The sequence below is a fragment of the Ursus maritimus genome (assembly GCF_017311325.1).
Source record: "Ursus maritimus isolate PB19 chromosome X unlocalized genomic scaffold, ASM1731132v1 scaffold_X1, whole genome shotgun sequence".
NCBI classification, from domain to species: Eukaryota; Metazoa; Chordata; class Mammalia; order Carnivora; family Ursidae; genus Ursus; species Ursus maritimus.
In genome coordinates, this window is record NW_024423319.1 from 117,177,903 (window position 1) to 117,204,680 (window position 26,778).

Here is a 26,778-nt window from a genome sequence, read left to right on the forward strand (position 1 = left end):
CGTCTGCCTTCGGCTCAGGGCATGATCCTGGCGTTACAGGATCGAGCCCCACGTCAGGCTCCTCTACTATGAGCCTGCTTCTTCCTCTCCCACTCCCCCTGCTTGTGTTCCCTCTCTCGCTGGCTGTCTCTATCTCTGTCAAATAAATAAATAAAATCTTTAAAAAAAAAGAGAGAGCAATGGGCAGGAGACAAGAGGAACCTTGTGAGAGTGGGTTTCTGCCACACGGTGGGAAGGTGCAGATCTGGAAGTGGTAGTAGGGAGCAGAAGATGGCATGCCACCTCCTGACCCCACAGTTCATGGGCTGGGAGAGTACGCCGTTGCTACAGATTAGAACATGATACACACTGTCCCTGGCCCCAGAACACTGAGTCTTGGGAAATGTCCATCTGGTTTTAAAAACCTGTTATCAACTGTATTAGCCACTATCAACACAGAGTCTCCAGGGTTTTTTCCCCCTGAGAGAAGAGCTTTGAACCTATGGATAAGCATGTGTGCCCAACATTTTATTTACACATGAGGAGGGTTTTGCTAAATAGAGTTGTGATAAGTCCTCAATTTCATGATAGCCACATATTGAGAAGCAGTCATAGTCAAGGAATCCTGCCTAGAATTTTCCTGAGTCTAGACGCTGCAACACAAGTTTAAGGCATAGAGAGGTCTTCTTTCTGAAGCTTGTAAGGGTTCTCAAAAGAAAGCAACAAGAAACAAGAGACCACATCAAAACTCTATCACTGAAAGAATAAATAAACTCAGCCAGGAAGGAAAGCCTATTAGGGAAAAATAAAAATCTGTTGGCAGGTCATCTCTTGAGTGAGAATCAAAGAGAAAGAAAAATCGGGAAGGATGACTTCTTGTATCCCATCTGTTTAATTTGTGTTCAGTTATTCCAATTTGCAAGGAGAGTGGCAGACTTTGGGCCATTGAAAATGACAGATCCCAAAGGAAACCAGTTGTCTTCTTTTTTCGAGGGATATTAGAAACTCTAAATGAGTCCGATTGGTTTCCCTTACGTGGCAAAACTGGCTAAGAGAGGAGTCAGTAGGCCCCATCTCCTACGAAACCCCTGCAGAGAGCATGCCTATGTGAGCAGACACGTGTTGCTCGATACATTTATCACTATCCTTTCTGCTGTTGTTCCCCCCACAGTTTTTGTGTATTCCCCGTAGCTGTCAGCCTTGGCATCCGCATGCTTCTAGACTCTCCCCGGGTTTTCTGCAGCAAGACTCTTTGATTATTCCCATAGACAACACAGCGCTGATTTACACCACACATCCCGGGGTGCACGGCACGTGGTCTGGTACTCTAATTGTGCTAGCAGGTGGAGATGGCCTTTTATCAATCGTGAGTATTGGATCTTGCTACGCCGTCCACATCGATCACTCAAAAACATGCCGAAATTTTTGTTTGTGTTATTATCGTATGCCACCTAGTTTGTTGATAGAGAATGGTAAGCATCCTCTGAAAATCCCAATATGCTGATATTTTTATTTTTCACTTCCAAACAGACTGCATGTTTTGATGGGACCAGAGGCGCAGACTTCTTAAGTGCCATTTCTGCTTTTAATGCAGACTTGGACGTTAGCCCAGTGATGTTAAAATGTTGCCGTGGATCAAGGAGGAAAGCCTTTTTAAAGCCTCTTTCCACCTGATTTAAAGTTAGCCTTTTCTTTCAAAGAACAAACAACCCCTAGAATTGCTTTCCCTTGATCATTCTGGTTTTATTCATAGGGGTTATAAAAACAAAGGGGAGGCTAGACTTCCATATTCTGCTGCTAGGAGATGTAATTTTGAGTCTAAAAGAAATAATGCATTTAATTTAATGATGAATGCTTTTCAGCATAATAGTGCCCAAAAGAGGCCTGGCCCTAAGGATCAGTGTGCTTACGATGTACGTGTATACCTATGCATTTACTGCAGCGATCCGGAGAGCAACTGTGTGTCCAGATTTCTGCATTATGCTCCTTCCCCCAAATTGTCCTTACTAGAGCATTTAACGCTTTGTATCTTGGGCCCTTCCCTGGTTATGTAGTGGTGAGAGTCTCCTTCTGAGGCAGCCCGCAGAACGGCTTGAGTAGATAAATCATGAGAGCAACAGCCCCAGCCCAGCAACGGAAGGCAGCCTGTGGGGGACAAGGGGAAAAAGCAGACACCCCCCAAGCTGCTCCCCTGCCTCTCTGGTCCTCACTCACGTACTGGCTCTTTTACTGGGAACCCCAAAGCATATCCACGTCACTGAACTTCAGGCTTGGCTCCGTGCATCTCTCCATTATAGCCGCTGAGAGACCCCTGTGTAATTATTTACATATCTGACTCCCACTCCCCCACCCGGCCCTTACTCTGGACCCTTCAAGAACGAGCACTACACCTTTTGTGAGCTTGTGCTCCCCTCGTGGTAGCTGTTCAGTGAGTCCCTGTGGAATAAAGGGATGCACGCAGCCCGCTCACGCCTTGTAAGTTCGGAGGGCTCTCGAGACACATAATTCAAAGACTAACAGTTGGTAAAATTGTGTCCTTGTGAGGATGAAGCATCGTGTACATGCTATCAAAAATGTCACATTTCTCCATAAAGTTATCTCCTTTAAAACATACTTGAGATGTGTGGGGGAGAAACTAGAGGCCTAGATGTCTAAAAACCCGTGTTCTTTATACATACTGGCCTACTTGATAGTAATAGAAGCTTCGGCCACTCTGATACACATGAAAGTCCTCCCTGTATTTTGATTGAAAAATCAGTTCTTCAGGAAACAGTCATCTGAATACGCCTGCCCTCGAGTCTGAAGCATGAGTGAGAGCCTTCACTGACCTAGTCATGTCTGAATGTGAATGTTTGTTTTTTGATTCCAGAATTCATCCCGCAGGCATTTGGAATGCCCTTATCCCAAGTCATTGCAAATGACCGGGCCTATAAACTCAAGCAGGACTCGCAGAGGGACGAGCAGAAGGATGCATCTGACTTTGTGGCTTCCCTCCTCCCGTTCGGAAATAAAAGACACAACAAAGAACTCTCAAGCAGTAACTCATCTCTCAGCTCCACCTCGGAAACACCAAATGAGTCAACATCCCCAAACACCCCAGAACCGGCTCCTCGGGCCAGGAGGAGGGTGAGTTGGCCACTACTTTCTCTGGCACCACTGATAAAACAACCAAAGCATTACAAGGTTATTCTCTGAGTCTCTGCTCTTGTGAAAACTGGAAATGGAGTCCAGGGATCTGTCAACGACCCCATTCAGGGACAACGTGCCCCGGGCCATATGGCATGTGACACAGCCTCAGAGCCTTTTCCTGACTGCTGTTAGAGCTGCTGGGTGCCCCTCCTTGGTTCCCCATGTGTGTGCCCCATGATGTCCTGAACATTCTACAACATCACTGAGTCTCTGCTCTTGTGAAAACTGGAAATGGAGTCCAGGGATCTGTCAACGACCCCATTCAGGGACAACGTGCCCCGGGCCATATGGCATGTGACACAGCCTCAGAGCCTTTTCCTGACTGCTGTTAGAGCTGCTGGGTGCCCCTCCTTGGTTCCCCATGTGTGTGCCCCATGATGTCCTGAACATTCTACAACATCACTGTTGACCGTGCTCTAGTGTAATCTTCTGTCGTACTACCAGACTTGCCCTCGAGACTGTGAGGCTGGAGGGCGGGGCCCGGTGGTTTCGTTAACTCTCTTCATCTCTAGTCCCAGAACCACGCCTGGCCCCCCAGTGACCTGGCTGCCATTCCTCATAAGCAATAAGATGTTTTTTTATCAATGGAACTTTTTTTTTTTCACAAGAAACCAATATATATATATATATAATATATAGTATATCATGTATCAGAGATATCATATATATCATAGAGCGAGAGAGAGAGAGAAGGGGCACATATGTCCTCTTTCAAACCAATACTGTAACAAACATGGTACCCTGTACTAAGTGAGTGCTATGTTCTAGGCACCGTGTTGTTGTTTCATGTTTCGAATTTCATGTTTCAATCCGGGAAAACTGAGTTTTCAGGCAAACTGGTTGGTGATCAGCTGAGTCAGTTCATAAGCATCTCTAAAATTTCCTAGGTCACTAGGAGATCTGCCCTCCTTTTCCTCTTGCCTAGAGATCCCCAAATCTTTGCCACCTCCAGCCACTCACTACTTCCTTAGTCAAAACCCCAGACTCTTCCCACTTAAAATCAACATTCGAGATCTCTTCAAGATAAAGGGGTACCTGAGCCACTGCTGTTTTTCAGGGCTTCAGCTATGTTTACAAATGGAGAAATGATGACTTTCCAGGATATTTAAATGTATGCGCTGGAACTGTTCTTGCAGTCTTATCATCGTCTCTCAGCCTGCGTGTCATATGGCCATAACACCCAAACTCCACGTGTGAGCTTTCTGGGAATCTGGAGCCCAGGCAGCGGGCCTCCCAGATGCCTTCTCATCTGTCCAGACCTTGCTAGGATACCAGCAGCGAACCCCTTCCTCTCTGCTTCCCCTCCGTGGGGGGTGGGGGGGTTGGCTCTGCAGACACAACCGATGCCCTGTTCCCCTCCAGTCGGCCTTTACCAGTCCCAGCATGCCAGAGCCTTCCTTCCACCTGCCAGCACCTCACCCCTGCCAAGGGCTTTCTCTGATGGCCAGAGCCCCCCACCCATGCAGGTGATAAGCAGCAAGTGCCGAGACATTGAATGTCACCTCCCTGCCCCTACCAGAAGTTGCCCTTAATCAATGACTCTTGAGGCTTGTGGTATAAATAGCCCAGCACACTTGCTCCCGAGCATGGTTAGCTCTGAGGTGCTTGACCCACACGATCTCCCAAAGGTCCCCAGGGCGTTTGGGCACCAGCTGTCCACGAGCTTGTCATAGGCTGGTGATGCTGTTCACCCACTGCTCTCCCTCCCCTTTCTTGACCCCCCCCACACACACAGCTGGCTCCTGGGACCACGTTCCTGATCAAGTTCTCTGTGCCATGTCTGGGGAACACCCAACTAAGACTGTTCCATGGAATCCAATGTTAAAAATCTGCTTCCTAGAGTCATAGTTGAGATGTTCGGTTTTTTTTTCACGAGGCTTCTCTGACTTTACCTCATTCATCGAGCGTGTGATTTTTTTCTTGTTTCAAGAAATGAAGTGGTTGGGTCAAAATATTAGAACTCTATGTCCGCCCGCTCTCGTCTTCCATTTGGCGAATGTTGTTTGTGGGAATTGTAACTGCCATTCCCTTACCCTGTTGTGGTAGTTTCCTAACTTTTTCAAGAGGTGTTTGCTGTTTTCCTTTTAATATACGAACGGCATGATTGAATGAAGCGACGTGATTTCAAGGGTGACGCACAGTCCCGGGCAAAAGCATTATTGGCTAGCGTGTGAGGGAACTTGCTCTTGTTTTCTCCATCTGCGCCCTTCGTTCACGTCTGTGTATGATTTGCAGGGTGCGATGTCAGTGGATTCTATCACAGATCTTGATGACAATCAGTCTCGACTGCTAGAAGCTTTACAACTCTCCTTGCCTGCCGAGGCTCAGAGTAAAAAAGAAAAAGCCAGAGATAAGAAACTCAGTCTGAATCCCATTTACAGACAGGTCCCCAGGCTGGTGGACAGCTGCTGTCAGCATCTAGAAAAACATGGTAAGCAGACTTGTCTGTCAGCAATCAAGTATGAGAGACTCTCATTTATTCAAGCTTCGTGGACTTAAGCACCCAAGTTCAATGCTTTGTTCGTTTGCTCAGACTCTGGGCTGAAATTTCCTTTGCAAAGAGAGTTTACAGATCTGAGTGTTTGCTTTGGAGAGTACAAGGCTAAACAAGATTGCGGGGGACAAAAATCAGGTTGATGGTGTTTAGGCCTCCCAGCACCCAAGGGTCCTCAGACATGAGCCTGGAGGCCAAGATCTGTTGGGCTGGGTCTGTCTCCAAGTCTCCCTAATACAATGTAGGTGTTCAATAAATATTAATTGCACAGAATTATTTTTTAAAATAGCTTAGCAGTTAAGGTGTTCAGTACTGCAAATATGTAAATTCAGCCTAAATTTCACCGTGAGGTAGAAAAAGAGACTCATATTTTTATAATTATAGTGTCGCCCTATAAAGAACGTAGGGAGTGAACTCTAAGCAGTTTAAAACTCTACTCTAATCCTGCAAAAATCCAATGGCAGGCTGAGTAACTGCTCATGTGAAAGAAAATTTGGTATGTCTTTCTATTTTCTTTTTGAAAATGAATTTTCATGAATTATAATTTGTAAAATAGCATTTCCTTTAAGCTTACCAAAAAACCGAACAGTTATTTCTTTTTTGGAATGGTTAGCATGCAGTGTAGGGCTAAAAGAAAGAAGATTATCCTTTCAAGGACCTGATTCTGCGCCTGGTTACCATGGTGTTTCGCTTCAGAAAAATACAAGACATATTTAAATGCAAACGGATATTCATCTTGGTCACTTGAAACCAATGAAAAAAGAGCAAGCCTCAAAAATAATTCTTTCGTGAGACTTTACTTGCCCGTTTGGGAAATGGGTAGGAGAGAGTTTGAGTCACTTTAGCCTTATAAACATTTGTCAAAGATCTTTTCATTCCCTCCACAGTTGGTCTTGGGCAGTTATCTTGACTCCATCTGTGTCTGTGTGGGAAGCACCCTTCCCCACTTACATTTCACCCAGATGCTTTCTGTACTATTAGCTCAAAATTCCTTAAGCATCCTCAATTTCCCAGAAGCACAAATTAAAAAACAAAACAAAACAAAACAAAAACCACCACCAACAACAACAACAATGAAACAAGACAATATAATGGAGACTCAAGCCCTATTCCATTTCTGGGATTTGGGCTGATTTTTAGGGTGGGGCTTCCTGCTTATTCTGCCTGCCCTCTTTACTTGAATTCCCTAAGCCTGAGATCCAGGTGCTCCGGGGTCACGTTTCCATTCCAGTTTCTGATGAAAAGGAGAGAAAGGTGATCGCGTCGATTTCTGGGACAGGCCACAGCAAAGTCATGTTCCTTTGCCAGGTCAATGGCTTTTTGGACGTACGCCTGTTTTTATCAGTGTCTTAAGTCAAGGTTACTAAATGCCTAGACTGTATCTTCTCTTTGAGGACAATTACCGTATAGCGTATGCGAGAGAATGGCATTGGCCGTCCAAAGGCTGTCAGTTACTCTACCTAGAACAAACAAGCAAACAAATACATATTCTAAAAACTTAAAACAGAGTCTAACTAATTGAGATACATAGGAATTATAGCACTTGATCACTAACTCGTTATTTTTTCAATTACAGTCATTTTTGCTGAGCGAAAAAGTACTCTAATTGAGGAAATAATATGATCGAAATGGGCATTTCTGAAGAGTCTGGAGGGATTCAGCCAAATGAATAGTCCCGCCTGTGTAGAAAATGCCCTTATGATACTTCACTGCTGTAGAAAATTCAGCTCTTCAGAAACCATCAGAAACTAAGAAAATAAATGCAGCCAAAATTAAAATTGCTAACACCTGCTATTGTATTAAAGTTTTCTCTGTTGTGCAAAGGAAACTCATTCAGTTCAATCAGGGTCTGTTTCTCTCTATATAATAGATGCCAGATATGATTCTAAGAACTCTATATGCATTAATTAATTGAATCATTGCATAACTATTCAGGCAGGGTACTCATTATGCTCCTTTTGCAGGTGAAAAAGTATAATTCTGGAGTGGTTCTAAATGGCTCGATTATCCTGTTCACAAGCTCCCAGAGAGGTAGAAGCAATAGATGAGGCTAGGGGTCGGCCTCACTTGTGAGGCAGACAAACTGAGAGCAGCAACGAGGATGTACAGAAGTCTTTTGAAAATAGATGCAGAGCAAAATCCTACCCAAGGGCGAGCACCAACATGTGATTATGCAAATCAGCAATAATTAGCCTCTCACCATGAGTCCCTCAAATTATTCTGGAAGTTCAGGATACCATTTATAAGATAGAGAACTGATAAATGGGGTTTATGGATTTATAATTATATTTATAAATGAGTTTATAATTATAGATGCTATCTTTTCTAACTAAACATAAGGTGGCAAGACCATAAAATAAATATACAAAGAGATATCTATTTCCTATGTAAGAGCAATAATCAGTTATATACTCTAACAATAAAATAATTCATTCATATTAATATCAAAAATATACCCAGAATATCTGTAAGAAGCAGCAAGAAACTTCTATAAAGAAAACTGCAAAGTTCTACCAAGATCTAAAACATGATTTAAACAATTTAAGACGTTTGCTTTGGTTCTGGGTGAAAAGAAATAATGTTATAAAGATTATGATTCTTTCCAATTTAATTATATGTTGTACTAGTCCAAACTCTCAGTGGCAACAGAGAGGAACCCAGATAAAATTAGATCAAGCAAAGCAGTCCCCCTGCCAAAAAAAATCCTATTTAAATACTGGATCCAGGATTCCAATGATGCTAAGAGATCATGAGTCTGTTTGCTGCCTTTAGTCTCAGGCCAGCTCTCTTCATGTGCCTACAAAGTGTCCATTCGCACCTCCCAAATCAGCATCGCCCTCATAACTGATGATCCCAAATGAAGAGAAAATGAGCCACCAATGAAAAAATAAATGTAGATGATCATCAGTGGCTCTGATTAATGGTTTGCATAGGAAAAGGAGAGCCGTCCAGACATTCTGTGCCCCTGAAGGAAGTACGTAAGGAAGTATTCTTGGAAGTATTCTTAGGAAGTATTCTTGCCCCCCCCCCAAATCAAACCTGAATCAAAGAAAACTCTGGCTTAACTATGTAAAAAGAAAAATATACACACACATACACATACATGGAGAAAAGACTAGATAGAAATAAAACAAAATATTAAGAGTGGCTATTTCTGCATCAGGTATTTTTTAAAGTACATTATCTTTTACGGTTTTCTGCACTTTATAGATTTTCTTTAATAAGTACTTGTTTTTAATTATCAGTGAAACAAGAAATATCTATTTTTAACATCCATAAAGAGCTAAGAATTCATATAAAATGCATGTTTAAGTAATTATTCTGAACGATGAAGAAAATGTTACTTTTTTCATATGGAGAAGATGTAGAAATACATAATATCACATGAAAAGTTTTTCATCAGAAATGTTTAACGTGATGTGCCCCTGGTGCTTATAGGGCTAAGCTTTGGGCCCCTGCAGAGTCTAATGTGGGATAACTAAGCAAGCTTTCGTGCACGCTGTTGTGCTGTTACTGTTTTGCATGTTGCTGGCATTCTATTCTAAATCCATGGTGACTTACTCCAGTTTCGAGCCATGAAACAGAACTGTTGATTTTGTTTCCTTCTTTGTAGGCCTCCAGACGGTGGGGATATTCCGAGTTGGAAGCTCAAAAAAGAGAGTGAGACAAGTAAGTGAAAAGTGAAGACTATATTGTAAGTTTCACTTGACTTTCCATTGAATTACCTCCCGCAAAGTTCCAGCTTCTGCAAATTCATTTCAGAGTAGCTGCTCTGTATCCTCCTACCAATTACAGTATAATTGACTCCCAAGAGTCAAAGGCAACAACTCACAAGCTCAGAAAGGTTGTGATCAAACCCTTGAAATCAAAACATTTAGATGTGTCCATGGCATGTCCAGCCAAACAAAACTAATTAATAAACATCTTATTGAAACTGTAAAAGCAGGAGATTCAGAGAGCATCTAATCAGGAAGGAATAATAAATAGAAGACAATTGTCTAGCACTTGTTTTTACTAAAATGCAATATGAATGGTGCTGTTAACATTCCCTTCATATAAGATTCTATGTTTATAGTTTTACTTTCTCAAAAAAAAAATCGTTCTTATTCCCTTTCTGTGGAACCATTGACAACCCCCCAACTCATTATCCACGTGGGGACTGTGCCCCTTGGTTTCCTTCAGCACTGTGCAGCATTCTCGCAACGAAGTTTGATGCTAGACCTTCGGGTATATTCCTGTGAGTGGGCAGGTGTTTGTGTTCATGAGGGCTTCACAAAAGGCACACTGCCATTTGAAAAAAGAATTCATTTGTTGGCTAAAAGAAAATTAAAACGTGATGTTTCCTCTGTTGGTTCCAACAGAAAGATTAAGGAACTCAGCAACTCAAAAATGAAGCCAAATGAAAATAATTTTTAGTTGATGAAGCTGAAGAAATATTTGTTCATAGTATTGAAACTAACTGAAATAAATACCTCCTGATACTTCTTTGTTGTCAAGATAAAAGGGGCTTCAAAAAGGAGTCCTTTTTCTGTTTATTTGGTGGGTTGCCTTTATTTTCAATAGTCACATAAGAGACTATGGAACACCATTTAACATTTGGCCACAGGGCTTGCAAGAAGGAAGATAGCATGGTAACATTTTGGGGCCCACTCCCCTGAGCAGAGCAGCAGCATATTTTCAAAACATTATCATCTTATTGACTCCACCCAACAGCTATGAGAGGAGCCCCTTCACCCACTTCTTTTGAGGCTTAGAGAAATTAAGGGAAATTAAGAAACTTAATTCAAGATCACACAATTTACCCTGTGTTCAGTTCAAGATCTATGTTAAACTCAAGATCCCACAATTTAGATTAAGCCTCTTTCCACGGTCCATTCTTTCTCCGCGTGTGTGTGCACGGAGAGAAACGTGGCGTGTTTGAGTGATCACAGGAAGGAGTGGGGCCGAGTGGGAGACTTCTGTTCTGGCTGCCTACTGTACCCTGGTGGTTCAGGACAGTAATGGGCATTCCCATCAGTTATATCTGGACCCACCAAAGGGAAAACCTTTGCATAGAGATTTATTTAAGGATTATCCAAGCGAAATATAATTTGTGGTTATGGAGACTTGGATTCCTAGTGTGAAATATGCCCTAACTCACCATTTTATCTTGAACATCACTTCTTAGCACCCTGCACTTTTTATTCAGAACAGTTGTCACAATATTAACAGCTAATTAATCATCTGTGGGATTCCCAGTTGCTCACCAGTCTCTCTAACAGCCTGAGAGCTGGGGGAGGATAAGGATGTTTCCTCTTTGTTCCCTAGCGTACTTTGAGAGCCTGTACCGAGGCCCGGTACACAGGAAGTTGAGTGAATGGATGGATGAGTAATTGAACCAATAAACTCTTACAGAAGCTTATTGCGTAGAGGAGATTCAGGACCTCACGGAATTATTTCTATAGCAGAAACACTACATGGGAGAAGTTGAGCTGTCAATCATGGAAGTAGGGTGTAGAGTTATGACTCCCTTCCTCTTGCTATTGTGTTTTTGTGTTGTCATAAACGCTAACAAACCTAGGATAACATTTAAGGCAGGGGATCCTTTTGGGAATTCCTAATAAGGCTACTTTGACAAGTCTAAGGCAGCTTTTATTTAATCATTGTCATCTTTCAAGCCTTAGTCACAAATGGGTTATTAGGGTTTTAAATTTCATCATGTACAGCAAAAAACCTTGCCTTCTTGTTGAGTACTTCTGTAAAATGTCAAAATTCCAACCTGGTAGGATTGCTGACATGCCGAACCGCTGTATGATAGATGCATTCCTCCCTCCCACATTTACCCTTGACCTAACCCCTCAGCTCTTCCCCCCAACCTTCTGGATGTTATTCTCCAGCCCTTCTGCTTGCATCATTAACAGTAAACCTAGATACATTTGTTTAAAAATGCATTTATATATGTCTATATATATAATTTATACATTTATATACATATTTAAACATAATCTATACTATATACATTTATATAATAATGCATATATATATATATATGTATATATATATATGTTCATGGCTGGATTGCATAGACTCTGTAGATCAAGGCGACATGTCGTTTTCTTCTCCTTTCTGGTGTCTGGGTAAGCTTAATACCAGATACTGCATGTCCCCGCACTTTGTTTGCTGGGCCCTGAACATTGAGGTATGGTGTCATAAGACTGCCACTCGAACTTATTTTTCCAGTTACGTGAGGAATTTGACCGTGGGGTCGATGTCTCTCTGGAGGAAGAGCACAGCGTCCATGATGTGGCTGCCTTGCTGAAGGAGTTCCTGAGGGACATGCCGGACCCCCTTCTCACCAGGGAGCTGTACACAGCCTTCATCAATACTCTCTGTGCGTAATACGGCCATTTGCAGGAATGTGTCCTGGGATTTACTGGGATGTCCGACTCACTCATCGAACCTTGTGCATGTGTTCCCCAATAACTTTTTTTGGTTCTTATTTATTGGTCTCTAATGAGCAGGCTATTTGGGGAATTTTCTGAGATTTACCCTGGGGAAGATTAGCAAGAAGAAAGTTGCCACAAAACAAAGAAGAATTTGGGATGCTTTCAGATGACCCCAGCCCAGTACTAAGTGCTATAAATTGATGCTTTGGAGGAACAGCAAGAGTTCACATTGAGTCTGTGCCTAAAAATGAGTTTGCATTTCTGGTACGAGGAAGGAGGGAGCCACAGGAATCCAGAGTGAGAAAAGGGGGCAGGCAACATTCCAGGGAAAGCAGGATGGCATAGCCCAGTGGCAGGACTTTCAATATGGCTGCTCGAGGGCTGTAGACACAGATCACATGGAGGAGAAAAGGAGGATGAGGGGGAGGAGGAACAGGCCAGAGCTATGACAGCCTCCATATTTTTCTTCCTCCAATGCCACAATTAAAACAGGATCACGGAAGAGAGTGAAGACACTGTCCTCGTGCCCTGTCTTTGGTTATTGCCAACAAAAAGTCGATTCCTTGTGGATTGCTCAACAGAAAAGGGCCTCAAATCTGCTATAAACTCAACTTTTAGAATGTTCACCAACTCCCAGTCATTGTTAGTAAATATTTACCGAAAATGAAAGACTACAGTCCACAAAGTAAATGATGAGTAATGCCAGGGAAGGGAGGGGAGAAGAAAGTAAGGGAATTTAAGCTACCTTTCAACCCGGGATGAGAATTCTCACTCTAGATGTTTCATTTCCCCAGGTCTACTTTATCTTTATTCCTTCATAGATCCTTGCACTAAATTGCTAAGCCAGTGGGACAATGGGTGGAGTGGAATGTGGCTGGCCTGGCTAATCCCTTTCTGAAAGGGGTTGAGAGGGGCCTCTTCTGGGAACCCGAGTGATGGGAGTTCCCCCTTGAACTTACTCAGAATGCCTCCTTTTGCCTTGCTTAGTGTTGGAACCAGAGGAACAGCTGGGTACCTTGCAGCTCCTCATCTACCTTCTACCTCCCTGTAACTGCGACACCCTCCACCGCCTCCTACAGTTCCTCTCCATGGTGGCCAAGCATGCCAACGACAACGTCAGCAAAGATGGGCAAGAGGTATGACCCGCCCCCGGTGGCCCCAGGTGCCGTGACTCCTCCTTTTTCTGGTTGTAAAAGAGTGGGCCATTGATTCGAAGAACCGTTTCACCTGGAGGAAATGACACCTGCCCTTTCCTGACCCACCTATCAATGTAGACAGGGAACTAGTGCAGGCTTTTCTGAGGAGGGACAGTTCTTTTTTTTTTTTTTTTAATAATGATTTTTTATTATATTATGTTAGTCACCATACAGTACATCCCCGGTTTTCGATGTAAGGCTCGATGATTCATTAGTTGTGTATAACACCCAGTGCACCATGCAATATGTGCCCTCCTTACTACCCATCACCGGTCTATCCCATTCCCCCACCCCCCTCCCCTCTGTAGCCCTCAGTTTGTTTCTCATAGTCCATAGTCTCTCGTGCTTCATTCCCCCTTCTGATTACCCCCCCTTTCTTTATCCCTTTCTTCCCCTACTGATCATTCTAGTTCTTATGTTCCATAGATGAGAGAAATCATTTGATAGTTGTCTTTCTCTGCTTGATTTATTTCACTAAGCATTATCTCCTCCAGTGCCGTCCATGTTGTAGCAAATGTTGAGAACTCGTTCTTTCTGATTGCTGAGTAATATTCCATTGTATATATGGACCACAACTTCTTAATCCAGTCATCTGTTGCAGGGCATCTCAGCTCCTTCCACGATTTAGCTATTGTGGACATTGCTGCTATGAACATTGGTGCATATGCCCTTCTCTTCACTACGTCTGTATCTTTGGGGTAAACCAGTAGTGCAATGGCTGGATCATAGGGTAGCTCAATTTTTAACTTTTTAAGGGACCTCCACACTGTTTTCCAGAGTGGCTGTACCAACTTGCATTCCCACCAACAATGTTGGAGGGATCCCCTTTCTCCACATCCTCTCCAACAATTGTTGTTTCTTGCCTTGTCTATTTTTGCCATTCTAACTGGCATAAGGTGGTATCTCAGTGTGATTTTGATTTGAATTTCCTTGATGGCTAATGATTTTGAACATTTTTTCATGTGTCTGTTAGCCATTTGTATGTCTTCATTGAAAAAGTGTCTGTTCATATCTTCTGCCCATTTTTTGATTTGTTTATTTGTTTCTCGTGTATTGAGTTTGAGAAGTTCTTTGTAGATCTTGGATACCAGTCCTTTATCTGTAGTGTCATTTGCAAATATCTTCTCCCATTCCGTGGGCTGCCTCTTAGTTTTTCTGACTGTTTCCTTGGCTGTGCAGAAACTTTTAATCTTGATGAAGTCCCATAAATTCATTTTATCTTTTGTTTCTCTTGCCTTTGGGATGTGTCATGAAAGAGATTGCTTTGGCCGATGTTGTAGAGGTTGCTGCCTATGTTCTCCTCTAGAATTTTGATGGATTCCTGTCTCACATCGAGGTCTTTCATCCATTTAGGTTTATTTTTGTGTATGGTGTGAGATAGTGGTCAAGTTTCATTCTTTTGCATGTAGCTGTCCAATTTTCCCAGCACCATTTATTGAAGAGACTGTCTTTTCCCACGGATGTTTTTTCCTGCTTTATCAAATATTAGTTGCCCAAAGAGCTGAGGGTCCATTTCTGGGCTCTCTATTCTGTTCCATTGTCTAGGTGTCTGTTTTTGTCCAGTACCATGCTGTCTTTGTGATCACAGCTTTTAGTACAGCTCGAAATCCGCATTGTGATCCCCCAGCTTTGTTTTTCCTTTTCAACAGTTCCTTGGAGATTGGTTCTTTTCTGGTTCCATACAAATTTAGAGACTATTTGTTCCAGTTCCTTGAAAAACGTTCTCGGTATTTTGATCGGGATAGCATTGAAAGTGTAGATTGCTCTGGGTAGCATGGACATTTTAACTATGTTAATTCTTCCGATCCATGAGCATGGAATATCTTTCCATCTTTTTATGTCTTCCTGAGGAGGGACAGTTCTTAAGCGTACGTAGGCCATTAACTCCCTGTGTTTCAAGAATGCTTCTAAACAAGGCTGTCATTTTCCCTGATGATGCTTTATGCAAAACCTTGAATTTCCATTTGTGTGAAGATGAGCAATGAGCTACAGAGGTGTTTACAATCACAAAAAAATGGAGTAATGGGGGTGGGGGGAGATTGCTGCCCTTGTCATTAATTTGATCTGCTTCCTTAACTTGGAGCCCAACTATGATGTCACCTTGTTATTCTTCCAATGTCCCTCAAGCTCCCATCTGCCCTATAGCTAGAAGTCTAGTATCCTCCTTTTGAGAGGTCCTTTCTCTCCTTAAACCCTTCCCCCAAAATCAACAGGCTTAAAGCCATGGAGAGTCAGTCCTGCTTCCAAACTAGGTGGAGAAGGAACTAGAAGGAACTAGAAAGTCTGATCTGCTATCACCATGCCTCTCGATGCCACAGGGTGTCAGCTACTGGACAGATTCTGCACAGTCCCATGGGCCCTCCTGGGATGTTCTCCTTGAACCTGGTCCCCACTCGGGCCCTAGGGCGACCCCACCCCTGCCCTTCTGAGGTCCTGGGCTCCGGTTCTCTTTGATCACACCCATATGCTTCAAGGTGGTTTTTGGTTTCATCCTTGGACAAAGGAGATGCTGGCCTCAATTTTAGGTGACCTATTTAATCTTCACCTTAACAAAATACCTGTTTCCCTTTTTGATACGATGCAGTCATACTTCTCCTTGACCTTGGATTCCCCAGGTGATCTCTGACCCTTTCCTGTGCTAACACTCATTATAAATCAAACACGAAGAGGCCAAATGCATTCCAAACTTACTTCACCACAGAAACTTTTCTTTTAAATCCTTGTTAAGCAGAACTCAGCTTGATGGTGGATTCAGTTCTGTATTTATCAAATTTCTTTACTAAAAATCCTGGTCATATTCTTTTTTTTCACTTTAATCCGGAAAGGCAGTTCTGCATTTCTTATCATCATCCTTGCTGTTGGTGTGAGAATGGAACTTTCCAGAGTTAGCCGTGTATCTCTATCGTAGTTATAATTAGTGACACCTCTGCTGGCTTCAGGCTTCATAATATGGTGCTGACACCTTATTTCAGCAGACACAGCTCTCCCAGGGATATACTATAATTCTCATAATTGTTAAGTAGTTGTATTACCCGTCTGGGTGTCATCCTTTATCAGCTACAGATACAACACAAGCTGTAGAATCATCTGCCTAATCATTGGGTAGAGGCAGAGCCCTGTCTGTGTTCCTAGGCTTGCCAACTGCTTTTCTGATGCTTCCGAAGTAAGATGTGAACAGACGGTTGGGTCTTAGGTGACTGAGAAGGCCTCGAGGAAAGCAGGAAGTCCAATTGAAGCCATTCTTGCTTTTTTAGAACCATTTTCAGACACTCTTTTAGTCCAAATGCTGAACGAGATTCCATCACCTATGCGAAAAGGAAGAAGATATTCTCGGATGGGTACAAATGCCACTAGGCCTGTTGATACACTAGCTATCCTCTCTTTCTCTCCGGCCCCGTGTTGGCTGCATGCCAGAGGCTTTATGCAGTACAGTCAGTCCTTCACTGCACAAGCAGGGATAGCTGCCCCCATGTTTCAGAGGTGGAAACTGAGGCCTGGAGGGGTTAAATAACTCACCCAGTGTCCCACAGGGGGTTCCACTTACGGTTGCACAAGTTACCCATTTGTGCATTTCAAAACTCTGGGGGAGGCACCATGGACCCTACAGGCACTGTAGGTTTGCAGAGTGAGCAGGACAATGTCCCAGAAGACGGCAGGAGAATGTGCTGAGGGAGGGGCTCCTTGTTCTAATTCACACATTGTCATATTGAATAGTGGTTGGGACCATCCAGTGACCAGTAAAGTCGCAGCTGTGCCTCAAACCCAAACCGGTCCAGCTTACTAAGAGCAGAAATCTAGAATAAGAATTAGGAAGAAACCCCACGGGGGGTCTAGTTGAGGGTTTTCCAGCCTCCATATGACGGATACTTGGGAGCAGGTCATTGTAGGGGCTGCCCTGTGCATCCTGGGATGCCTTAGCAGCAGCCAGGCCTTTCCTAAACGCTCGATGTCGGTAGCAGCTCCCCACCGTGCCCCAGTCGTGACAACCAAAAGCATCTCTAGACATTACCGAGTACCCTGTGAGGGGTTGGGGGGGGGCAAAGTCACCTCTGGTTGAGAGCACTCAGTAGCTTTATAACTAACTGACCATGTGTTCTTGGAGAAATCTGTTAACCTCCCTAAACCTGAGTTTCCTTATCTGAACTTTGGGGATACAAATTCTTCACCTGGCACTGCACAGTGGTTGAGAAGACTAGTTTACTCTAAGGAATAGGAAAATATCCTGGGAACAGCAAAGTTGTGCAGGGAAGCAAGAGTTTGCAAGGGTTTCTAGACACTCTCGACCCAAACCTTGAGTCAAGATGAAGGACTAGTAACCAGACGTTAAAGCAGCATGGGAAAGAGGAGGAGAGGGTTGCTTCTGTGAGACGGTTCGAAGTCACAGGCAGATGGGTAGCCCGCACAGCCGTCTCAGATTGCAGGCAAGGCTATGGCGTGGGAAGGTCCCGAGAAGGTATGAGGGGAGATTAGGCTGTGTTGATCGAGTGCTGAATGCCTTTTTAAGGGGGTAGGGGCTGCATTCTTCTACGCCCTGAATGTTGGGAAGGATCCCACTAAAGACGGGGCACCTGTGCTGCAGATTGGTTAGAGGCAGGGAAGAGTGAGTTGGGAAGCTTCTGTGTGAGTAGCAATGTGGGAAACAGCAGTTCGTGTTGTAAATGTCTCCGTGTCACACTGGCCTTGGCATTTGAATTACGTACATCCCGAACACCTACCTGAGCGAGTGTCCTTCAGAAATTTTCTAATTAACTGAGGACTTCAGAGGGGAGGGGGGTGGGGGAATGGGATAGACCGGTGATGGGTAGTAAGGAGGGCACGTACTGCATGGTGCACTGGGTGTTATACACAACTAATGAATCATCGAGCCTTACATCGGAAACCGGGGATGTACTGTATGGTGACTAACATAATATAATAAAAAATCATTTAAAAAAAATTGTATAATTACTGTTCCTGCGAAGCTGCAGCCTCTAGGCGGTGGAGGAGGTGAGGATACAGGCAAATGCAGCATGAGGGGAGGCAGTGCAGTCACCCCAGCGGTTCGGAGGAAAGGTGGTGAACATGGGCCAGAAAAGTTAGGAGTGGCTTCACGGAGGAGACGGAATTTAAACTGCACATGAGCGAAGGCGTAGGTCTTGAGTGAACGGCCCACATAAGCTCTGCGTGGGGATGGGGCTTAGCTGGAAGCCCCTCTGGTCGGAGTTAAGAGTGGAGGGAGAGGAGCTAGAGGTCATTTGCCAAATATTTTGTTGGTGGTGGTTTGGCGCAGGCCTATAGAGGAAACAGGGTGGGTGCACGGCAGTGAGGCAAAAATCTACTGTAAAGTATGCTCCCGAAACAGAGCAGCGTTCAACTTTTCCTCACCCCTGTTCATTGGTCGGGGTTAGTTGTGTTCTTTCTCTGCTGGGTAGTTGTTACGACTTGGAACATGAAGAAATGGAGCTTGGAGGTTCACATGCGCTCCGCCAGGGCCTTGTTGCATGACTTTGTTTCTACAAAATAGAGGAAGAAAGAAGACAACAGAGTTGGGGAGGGAGGTCTCAGCTTCCTCCTGTATGAAATGAGCATAATATTTCCTTTCGAATTGGCCCTTACAATTTACCGCATCATTAACTAATAGGATCTTAACGATTTTGAAAAGAAGGGCATGAAGAAATTTGTTGGCTAGTCAATCAGTGCTTTTCTGGGGGGAAATAATGGTATTTTATCAAAGTATGGTGTTTCACTATCTGTGTTTGCTTTATTTTATTCTGTTTTATTTGCTTTGCTCCTTGGGGAAAAGAGAAATTCCCAAAGGGAAGAACGATTTCATTTCTTCTAGAAAGAATATTGCAGGAACATAATTGAAACCTCTTGAGCCGTGGTTTTTCAGGTTGTCCAAGAATGCTCTGGTATTGCATGGAAAATGTGGTGTGGATATGCACTGTTTTGGTGAGAGACTCCGTATCCCTCCTCCAGTTCTTCAAAGAGTCTACGAGGCAGAAAAGACGTTACGAGCCCCTAGTATGAAGCCGGGATTACTGATCTTTGAGGAGGTGCATGCCTCCGGGAAGCGGGAGGTTGGCTTTGGAACGGGAGCAGGACCAGTGCCTCGCTCTCCTCACCCCCATCCCGGCCCCTGCCTAAAGTTTCGCTTTCCCATTGCCCCGTGCTGTGACCAGTGGGAGGTGCGGGGTCATGAGGAAGATGCAGGCTGGCTTCTCAGCTCCACCCTTGTCCTGGCTCCAGGCTCCGGGCATCACNTCCCTGTCTGTTAAAAAAAAAAAAAAAAAAAAAGGCCAACAGCCCAGCCCCTTCACGAGCTTATAGTGCAAAAGAATCAAAACAGCCTGTGGAAAGTTCCTAGTCCGGTGACTGCACATGCTAGACTGGTAATAAAGGTGAGCAATGCGTATTAGGTTTAGGAAGCATCTAGGACGCCTATTTAGTGAAGATAAAAATCGTTCCTTTCATTGGCTGGCTAATAATTAACTCATGAGCTGCCCCCAAGTGCACGTGTTGTTACCTAGACATGTATAGGCACAGATGCTGCAGTAAACCAAAAATCACAACACAACAAAAAAGCATTAACGAACCGCAGCAGCATGGTCTGCGGCTGGAATCTGTGTGCCATTTTACAGACGGATTGTATTGCATTCCCAGAATAGCAACAGGAGAAGGAGGGAACGGAAACAGAGCTCTGGACTGTCCTTGTGCTAAACATTCTTTTAAAAGAAAACAAAATCTCCTATTTGTTAATGTTAAAAAAAAAAAAGGGAAAACCCTGATATGACTTTAAGGGGGTAAAGGGAAGCGCTCCAAATGCCTGAGTTCCAAAGGGATGAATTTGAAAATGACACATAATTGATTTTATCCTCAGCCGTAAATTTCCAGGAAGAGAAAGGAAAAATCAAATGAGGAAAATGGCACGTTTTATATCAATGAAGTAAAACGAAGAAAAAAATAATCGAACAGTCCTACGTATAAAGAGCACTTCCATGAAAATGCCCAGTGTTTACCATGTGAAAGCATTTCACTTGGCAGGAGGCCCGAAAACAGGCTCACCTTCTAAAAATAGCTCCCGCCGTGTGCCATGCTGGGATCGCAGGGCCCAGGGCTCAGGTCTCCCCAGGACAAGGGTGGGACCAGGAGTCTTTCTCATGGCTGGGAACCAGGACTCTTGAATTCTCTGCTGGGCACCCGGGTGCCTTTTAAAGGCTGTGCACATCTTCCCAGACCAGGGAGCCCCACCAAGCAGCCACAGTCCCCATACATATCCCTGTGTTCCTAGATTTTCAACTAATATCGACAAGAGAAGAAAAATTTGCCTAGCCCAGTAGTTCTCAACCAGGGGCAGTTTTGCCCGCAGGATACATGTTGCAATGGCCCTTGCCTGCCTTTCCTGCAGAACCTTCTGCCACCTGGGGGGTGGGTGGAGTGTTCCTGGATGTATTTTATGTGTTTCTGTTTTTGCATAGGGTGTCCTTCCTACTGTCAGATTGTCTCTTGCCTCAGCTCCTCGGCTTTTCAGCCAAACAAACTCTGTTCTTCGTGGTTTTGTGCAAATATCGCCACCTCTTTGGAGTGTCCCTGGGGTCTCCAGAGTTGATAGCTTCATACTTTGTACTCACTCCTTGTAATTGGTATGTTTATTTTCCCTTTAGAAGGTGAACTCTTTAAAATAAGCACTGTACTGTGGTTATTGTTGGGAAAATTTTAAATAATTCGTATCCACAAAAATGGTGTAGCCGATGGTAGGCCCTGAGTGGGTGATTTAATAGAGGGATGATGGACTGATGGATGCGGAGATAGATGGAGGGCTGGCTGGCTTAGATGGATGGACGAGTGGTTGGTTGGATGGTTGGATGGACGGACATCAGTATTTTTTAAAAGCAGACAGGGTGAACATTGTATATAGTACCAGTTTCACAGCGAATAACTTAGAGATGTAAAATTGTCCTTAAGATGCTATTGAAATGACCACCGAGCTGTGAGAGTCAATCCAAGACATGAAGCGAAAGGGAAATGACGGTGCTCCTCATGGATTCTGCCAGGGGTGATACAGTCCTGGCAGAAAAAAAAAATAAGGAAAAAGGTCCCTTTGATTACTGACCCACCCAGCAGTTTGAAAAGCAAAAATAACAGCAATCCTTGTGTTGTCCGCTCCTACAGGTCACTGGGAACAAAATGACCTCTCTAAACTTGGCCACCATATTTGGACCCAACCTGCTGCACAAGCAGAAGTCATCAGACAAAGAATTCTCTGTCCAGAGCTCAGCCCGGGCTGAGGAGAGCACAGCCATCATCGCTGTGGTGCAGAAAATGATTGAAAATTATGAAGCCCTGTTCATGGTAAGTGGCTCTGCCTCGTGATGCTCTTGGGCTGCGTACTAAAACGCACACACGGCCTCTCTGGTCCGCGGCGCCGGCCGTTGCCTGAATTCACTGGAAGCCGGGCAGTTTCAGTAGAACTAGAATTGCACAGAGCCGTGATGTCACTGGAAGTGTGTGATCCCACATTTAAACAAACGTATCCAAGTTGTAAATTGCATTTTGTTGTCCCCTAAACCATGGTCACATTCTGGAGTCATTTAATTATTCAGATGGCGATGTCCTTGCTCAAAATACTGATAACACTCTTCTTTTGGGAGTTATATGTGGCCCTCCTGAATCCATGTAATTCATAACCACCCGCATTGATGGCCCCTCCTCCAAGGTCAATCTTAACGTCTTACCTCCTCCATGAAGCTTCACCTCTCTCTCCCATGTCCTTCTCACGTCACTTCTCTGTCCCTCGACCCCCATCACTGTTCTTATTGATGTTTCTCTTACTCAACATTGTGTTATAGTCATTTATGACTAGTTCCCTTCGTAGTTTACAAATGCATCTGAAACACGGGCTGTGCCCTTGTTATCTTCTCCCTGTATCCTCTGTACGCTTCTGGAAGGCCCTCCATCTGGCAGGCACTCAATAAATATTTTTTTTATTTGTATTGAATTACCAGTTCCTGTTTTCCTTCAAAAAACTGCACTGCTTGCTCCAACTTCCCTTGAAACATTAGAACAGATGCCAAGTCTCTTCTATTTCTGTTCGCCACTCATATTGCATGTCAAAATTTACACGAACTTTCTCCATGTTTCCTCTCCCATTTCTCCTGTCAATTTGCAAACGCTCACCATAAATCTTACCCTACTCCACTAGAACCTTGTGTGGCTTCCTCAACCAAGCGTGTTAGTTCCCTCTTCCGAATCTCCTTAGTATTTCGTCTACATTTATCAAATGCCTTGCATCAGATTTATTTCCACGCTTGTCTCTCACCAATATTTTTGTAAATTTGAGAGCCAGTGCTTTAGACTCTTTGCCCTCTGCATCTTACCTGTGTGATCGCGACCAAGTAATTCAGCACTCAACAAGCATCAATTTCAGCTTCTGTGAAATGGGAAAGGTAAAAGTACGCCCTGTTTCCCAGGTGGTTCCCAGAATCATTTATGTGAAAGCATTCTGCAGGCTATAAAATTCGATGTCAATGTTAATTAATAATCTTGTTAGTTGGGCAACACGGGCTGGCCCAAATCTCAGTACTTCGGCGTAGCAGACATAAATAACTTGTTGACGTAAAGTGTAATCAGATGTTTGTCAGACAGCTTTGCAGCTAACGATTTAGGGACTTGAGCTCCTTGCGTCTTGAGACTGCAATCCCCTAGGATTTTATGGGCCGAACCTAGAAGGGCCATCTGTCACGTCCACTCAAATCCCATTGCACAAGCCATGCTTAACTACAAGGGAAGCTGGGAAACGGATTTCTGCTGGATGCCCAGGAAGAAGAGAAAATGGGTTTACACACAGTGGAAAGTTCATAGAGGTAGAACGGTGTCTTGCTCCTCTTTGAGTCTCTGAAGTGCTGTCCTGTTTGCAAACGATGAGCTCTGAAAAAATGTGGAATTAGTCGTTGCCTGCGTATAAGTTCCACACTTCAGCCAAAACCCTCGTAATTAATTACATATTAGGATGAATCAAATAACTGAACTTCTCAACATTTTCTTCAAGTTTTAAGTCACATGTCATCTCACCAAGTAGTCTTGGCATGACTTCATGCTCTCTGGATTTTTTTTTTAACAAAATAATACCTCTCACCGATCTTGATTCTGTTCTCTAAATTCTATATTCTAAGCAAAGTTCTTTAAATGAAACCACAGACCATCAGGCATTTCTTTTCCACTCGGATATTAACACAGCCCTTCCTGGCCACCATTTCCTGCCGCCCGGATTACAGAAAACAGAGGAACGTCAGTCCATTGGTTCCACCTTTTCCAGCATTTTCCAGATATGCTGTTCGCCTGCCATTCTTGGGAGACATTGATGTCCAGGGTCTCTGGGGTAGTAACTCATATTTGTGCTCCCCAGTTGTGGTCTTTACTTCTCTGTGAGGCCTTTCCTGGCCACCTTGTCTAAAATACAGCCCCACCCCCACCCCCATGTACACACACCCTCGCTTCCTCTTCCCTCTCCCTTCTCCCTGCTTTTTCACCATGGCACTCATCACTACGAATACAGGGTTTTACTAAGCTCTTCTGTTTGTTGTGTGTTTCCCCACTGGAATGCAGGCTCCACGATAGGAAGAATTTGTGTCCGTTTCCATCTCCTTTCTTTACCGCATTCCCCCTGTGCCTGGCACATGGTAGAAACACAAGAAATATTGAATTAATGAATGACTCATTAGTTCTGGAACATATGATTTCCATATTGTTAATCTTTACTCTTTATATATATGAAAAGGTTTAGACACAGAGGAATTAAGGATACCTTTCCAGACTAAGTTAAAATTAATATAAGCATCCTTGGTTTCCTTAGACAGATGATGGGAATTATGTATTGAGGAAGAAAAAGGGAGGAGAGGTGAGACGAAGATCCTAAGCCGAGGTCAGTAAAAAGCCAACTGGCTCTGGAATCAGAAGGCTTTGCCCTAGTCCTTTCTTTGCTCCACATGAGCTTTGTGACCTCACCTTCTGAGGTGTCTGCTTCTTTAGTTATCACAGGACAAGGTTAGAACGAATGAAAACCAAGATCCCTCCTAGTTCTACAGTCTACACGCTCCTGTGCTCTTGCCCTGACTTTACCCCTTTATTTCTATAAAGCACAAAAGAAAATGAACCTCATTGCTGGCAGGTCCTCTGCGCATATTTGGCATTTCAGAACCTGGTTGGTTATCCTAAAGCTGTTGGCTGGTTGGCAAAGCTGGTCTGCGTGGGTGGACAAAAATTCAGTCATGTATGTTCTGTTTTGTTCGTTTTGTTTTGTTTCTTAAAGAAACTTTCATAACGAGCACGATGATTCCAAACAAGGACGGCCAAAGCCCGATGGTGAAAGGTTGTTAGCCACTGTGCCGTTTCACGGCTTTGCGGGGGGCGTTGATGAGCTCAGAAAGGGAGGCCTTGCTCCCCATTGGCTTTAGAAAGGAAGACTTGTTGGGAAAGGTGGCAGAACGGATGGAAGGATTGTACAAACCCACAGAGGCCTGGCGACCACCCAGCGTTTGTTCTGAGTGTTAATAATGTCCTTCACGTCCTGATGTTGAGGCCGCCTCTGCCACGTGGGAGAGGCATCTGAGCTAGAGAGAGAGGGCCGAAAAGAACCTGGCTCTGTCCCATCATGCAGGAGAGGGGCCTGTGTTCGGAGGCTGGCACAGGCTTCGAGAGGCTGGCTAGGACAGGCTTTCACACCAGTTGTTTGCTTTTCAGGCCCTGGGTTGGAAATCCTAGAGCTGGAGAGAGGTCCCGATAACAGCCATCGTGATCCCTCTCTCAAAAACCGAGGCAGCCGATTGTAATAGTCGCTCTCAAACTTGAGGGTGCAGCAGAGCGGCGAGGACGTTTGCCAGACATGCGGATTCCCGGGCCACACTCCAGAGAATCAGATGGAGTAGCTCTGGGATGGGGCCCAGGAATCTGCACTTACTAACAGCCGCCTCCTGGGCATTCTGGTCCTTTCCGAACCACACCTTGGGAAACCCCACCCTGGAAAACCACCAAGGTGCAGGAAAGACCATGAGCTTTGGAATGAGCTACCAGAATTCAAATCCTTGCTTGGCCATGTATTTTCTATGTGATGTTGGGCCCATGCTCAACCTCACTGAGCCTTTGATTTCCTGTTGTACAAAAATGAGATGAGGTTACCTCATTTTTAGGATTATTCTGAGAATTAGAAATGACATCTTAAGGTACTTGGGACAAGAACTGACATACACTAGGCACACAAAACAGAAGACATCGCTGCTGTTACTACGTGAAATGGACAAGATGCTGCCCTGTCGCACACCTGTGTGGGGGAGCCCCCCATGCCCACTTGACCAAACAGTGTGAGCTGTTCCCACGCACCCACACTCCTCCTCCCTCACCCGGCTCCTCTTTTTCTTTTTCCCGTGGCACCTTTCACCTTTTAACTCACTGTGTGGTATACTTATTTATGGTGCTTATTGAAACCTAACAGAATGCAAACTTTCTGAAGACAGGGATTTTCATTTGGTTTACAGTTCACTGACGTCCAAAAAAGTAAACAGGGGCCCAGTAATGATTTGTTGAAATGCATTTCTGTTGTTTCTTTGTGTTTGGTTCAGTGCCCATACCCCTTCAGCTCCGTCACCTGTAAATCATGACCCTATCAACAGTTTAAACTGCTATCAATAGTTTAAAAACCAGATAACATGAAATGATATGCCCTGGGAACGCTGGAAATAAGAGAGAAGGCTCATGCATATCTAGAAACACTCACTGGTATCATTGTAAGGTAGAAAACATTCCCCAACTAAATCATTACTGTGCATTGTTCCGAAACTTGTTACTTCCATAACTGATATTGGCAATCCCAGAGAAAACTCATCTTTGCTCCTGGAATTGATAAGAGCTTCAGAGCAGAGTGGAGAAAACTGTCAGCTCGTTCTGAGGGCTGGTACTAAATGATTCCTACCAGGGCTCCTTTTTTGGAGAGAGGGAAAGAAGAGAAGGCACCACCCTTCCAGGCTGATGAACAGTCCGGGGTGCAGTGGAGACGTGGGAACGCCAGCGCGCTCCCAGCCTGCCGGTTTGTCAGCCTGAGCTGGGGACCAGCACCGTGCACATGGGAATTTTCAACTGAGAACCACTGGAAGCAAGGGTCAGAGGCCAACGTGAGGATTCCAAGCTCGGAAGCCAAGCTTCGCTTCGTGTTCCCTTCGTTCCCCGACGCAAATTGCAGTTTCTTAAAACGGCTTTTGCGTGCCAAATCAAAGGGAGTCAAGCAGTGATCCAGGTCATCAAACAAGGAACCAGCCCCTACCAACATAGCCAGATAATTATATAGGATGTCCATTTCCTTTGTTTATACTACCACTGTTTTTTAAAGAACCGTTGTTTACGTGCCAGGGGTTGGGCCGGTCATTATGTCCCTCATCAGCTAATCTAAATTTCACTACCATTTCGTGAGGAGTAAGGCAAGGTAGTTTGCCCACATGATGCAGCAACTAAGTGAATTATTTCTACA

The 26,778-nt window shown here is 44.2% G+C and overlaps 1 protein-coding gene across 4 annotated transcripts in view; it reads left to right on the plus strand.

Annotated features, from left to right (window-relative positions):
* ARHGAP6 (Rho GTPase activating protein 6) overlaps positions 1-26,778 on the plus strand; it is a 244,423-nt gene that overhangs the window by 190,784 nt on the left and 26,861 nt on the right. For all 4 annotated transcript variants that reach the window (XM_040634551.1, XM_040634561.1, XM_040634566.1 and 1 more), the window contains 6 exons: positions 2,849-3,105; positions 5,404-5,599; positions 9,276-9,331; positions 11,882-12,032; positions 13,075-13,223; positions 21,435-21,614. In XM_040634551.1, coding sequence (XP_040490485.1) covers positions 2,849-3,105; positions 5,404-5,599; positions 9,276-9,331; positions 11,882-12,032; positions 13,075-13,223; positions 21,435-21,614 — 989 coding nt within the window. The remainder of the gene's footprint in view (positions 1-2,848; positions 3,106-5,403; positions 5,600-9,275; positions 9,332-11,881; positions 12,033-13,074; positions 13,224-21,434; positions 21,615-26,778) is intronic.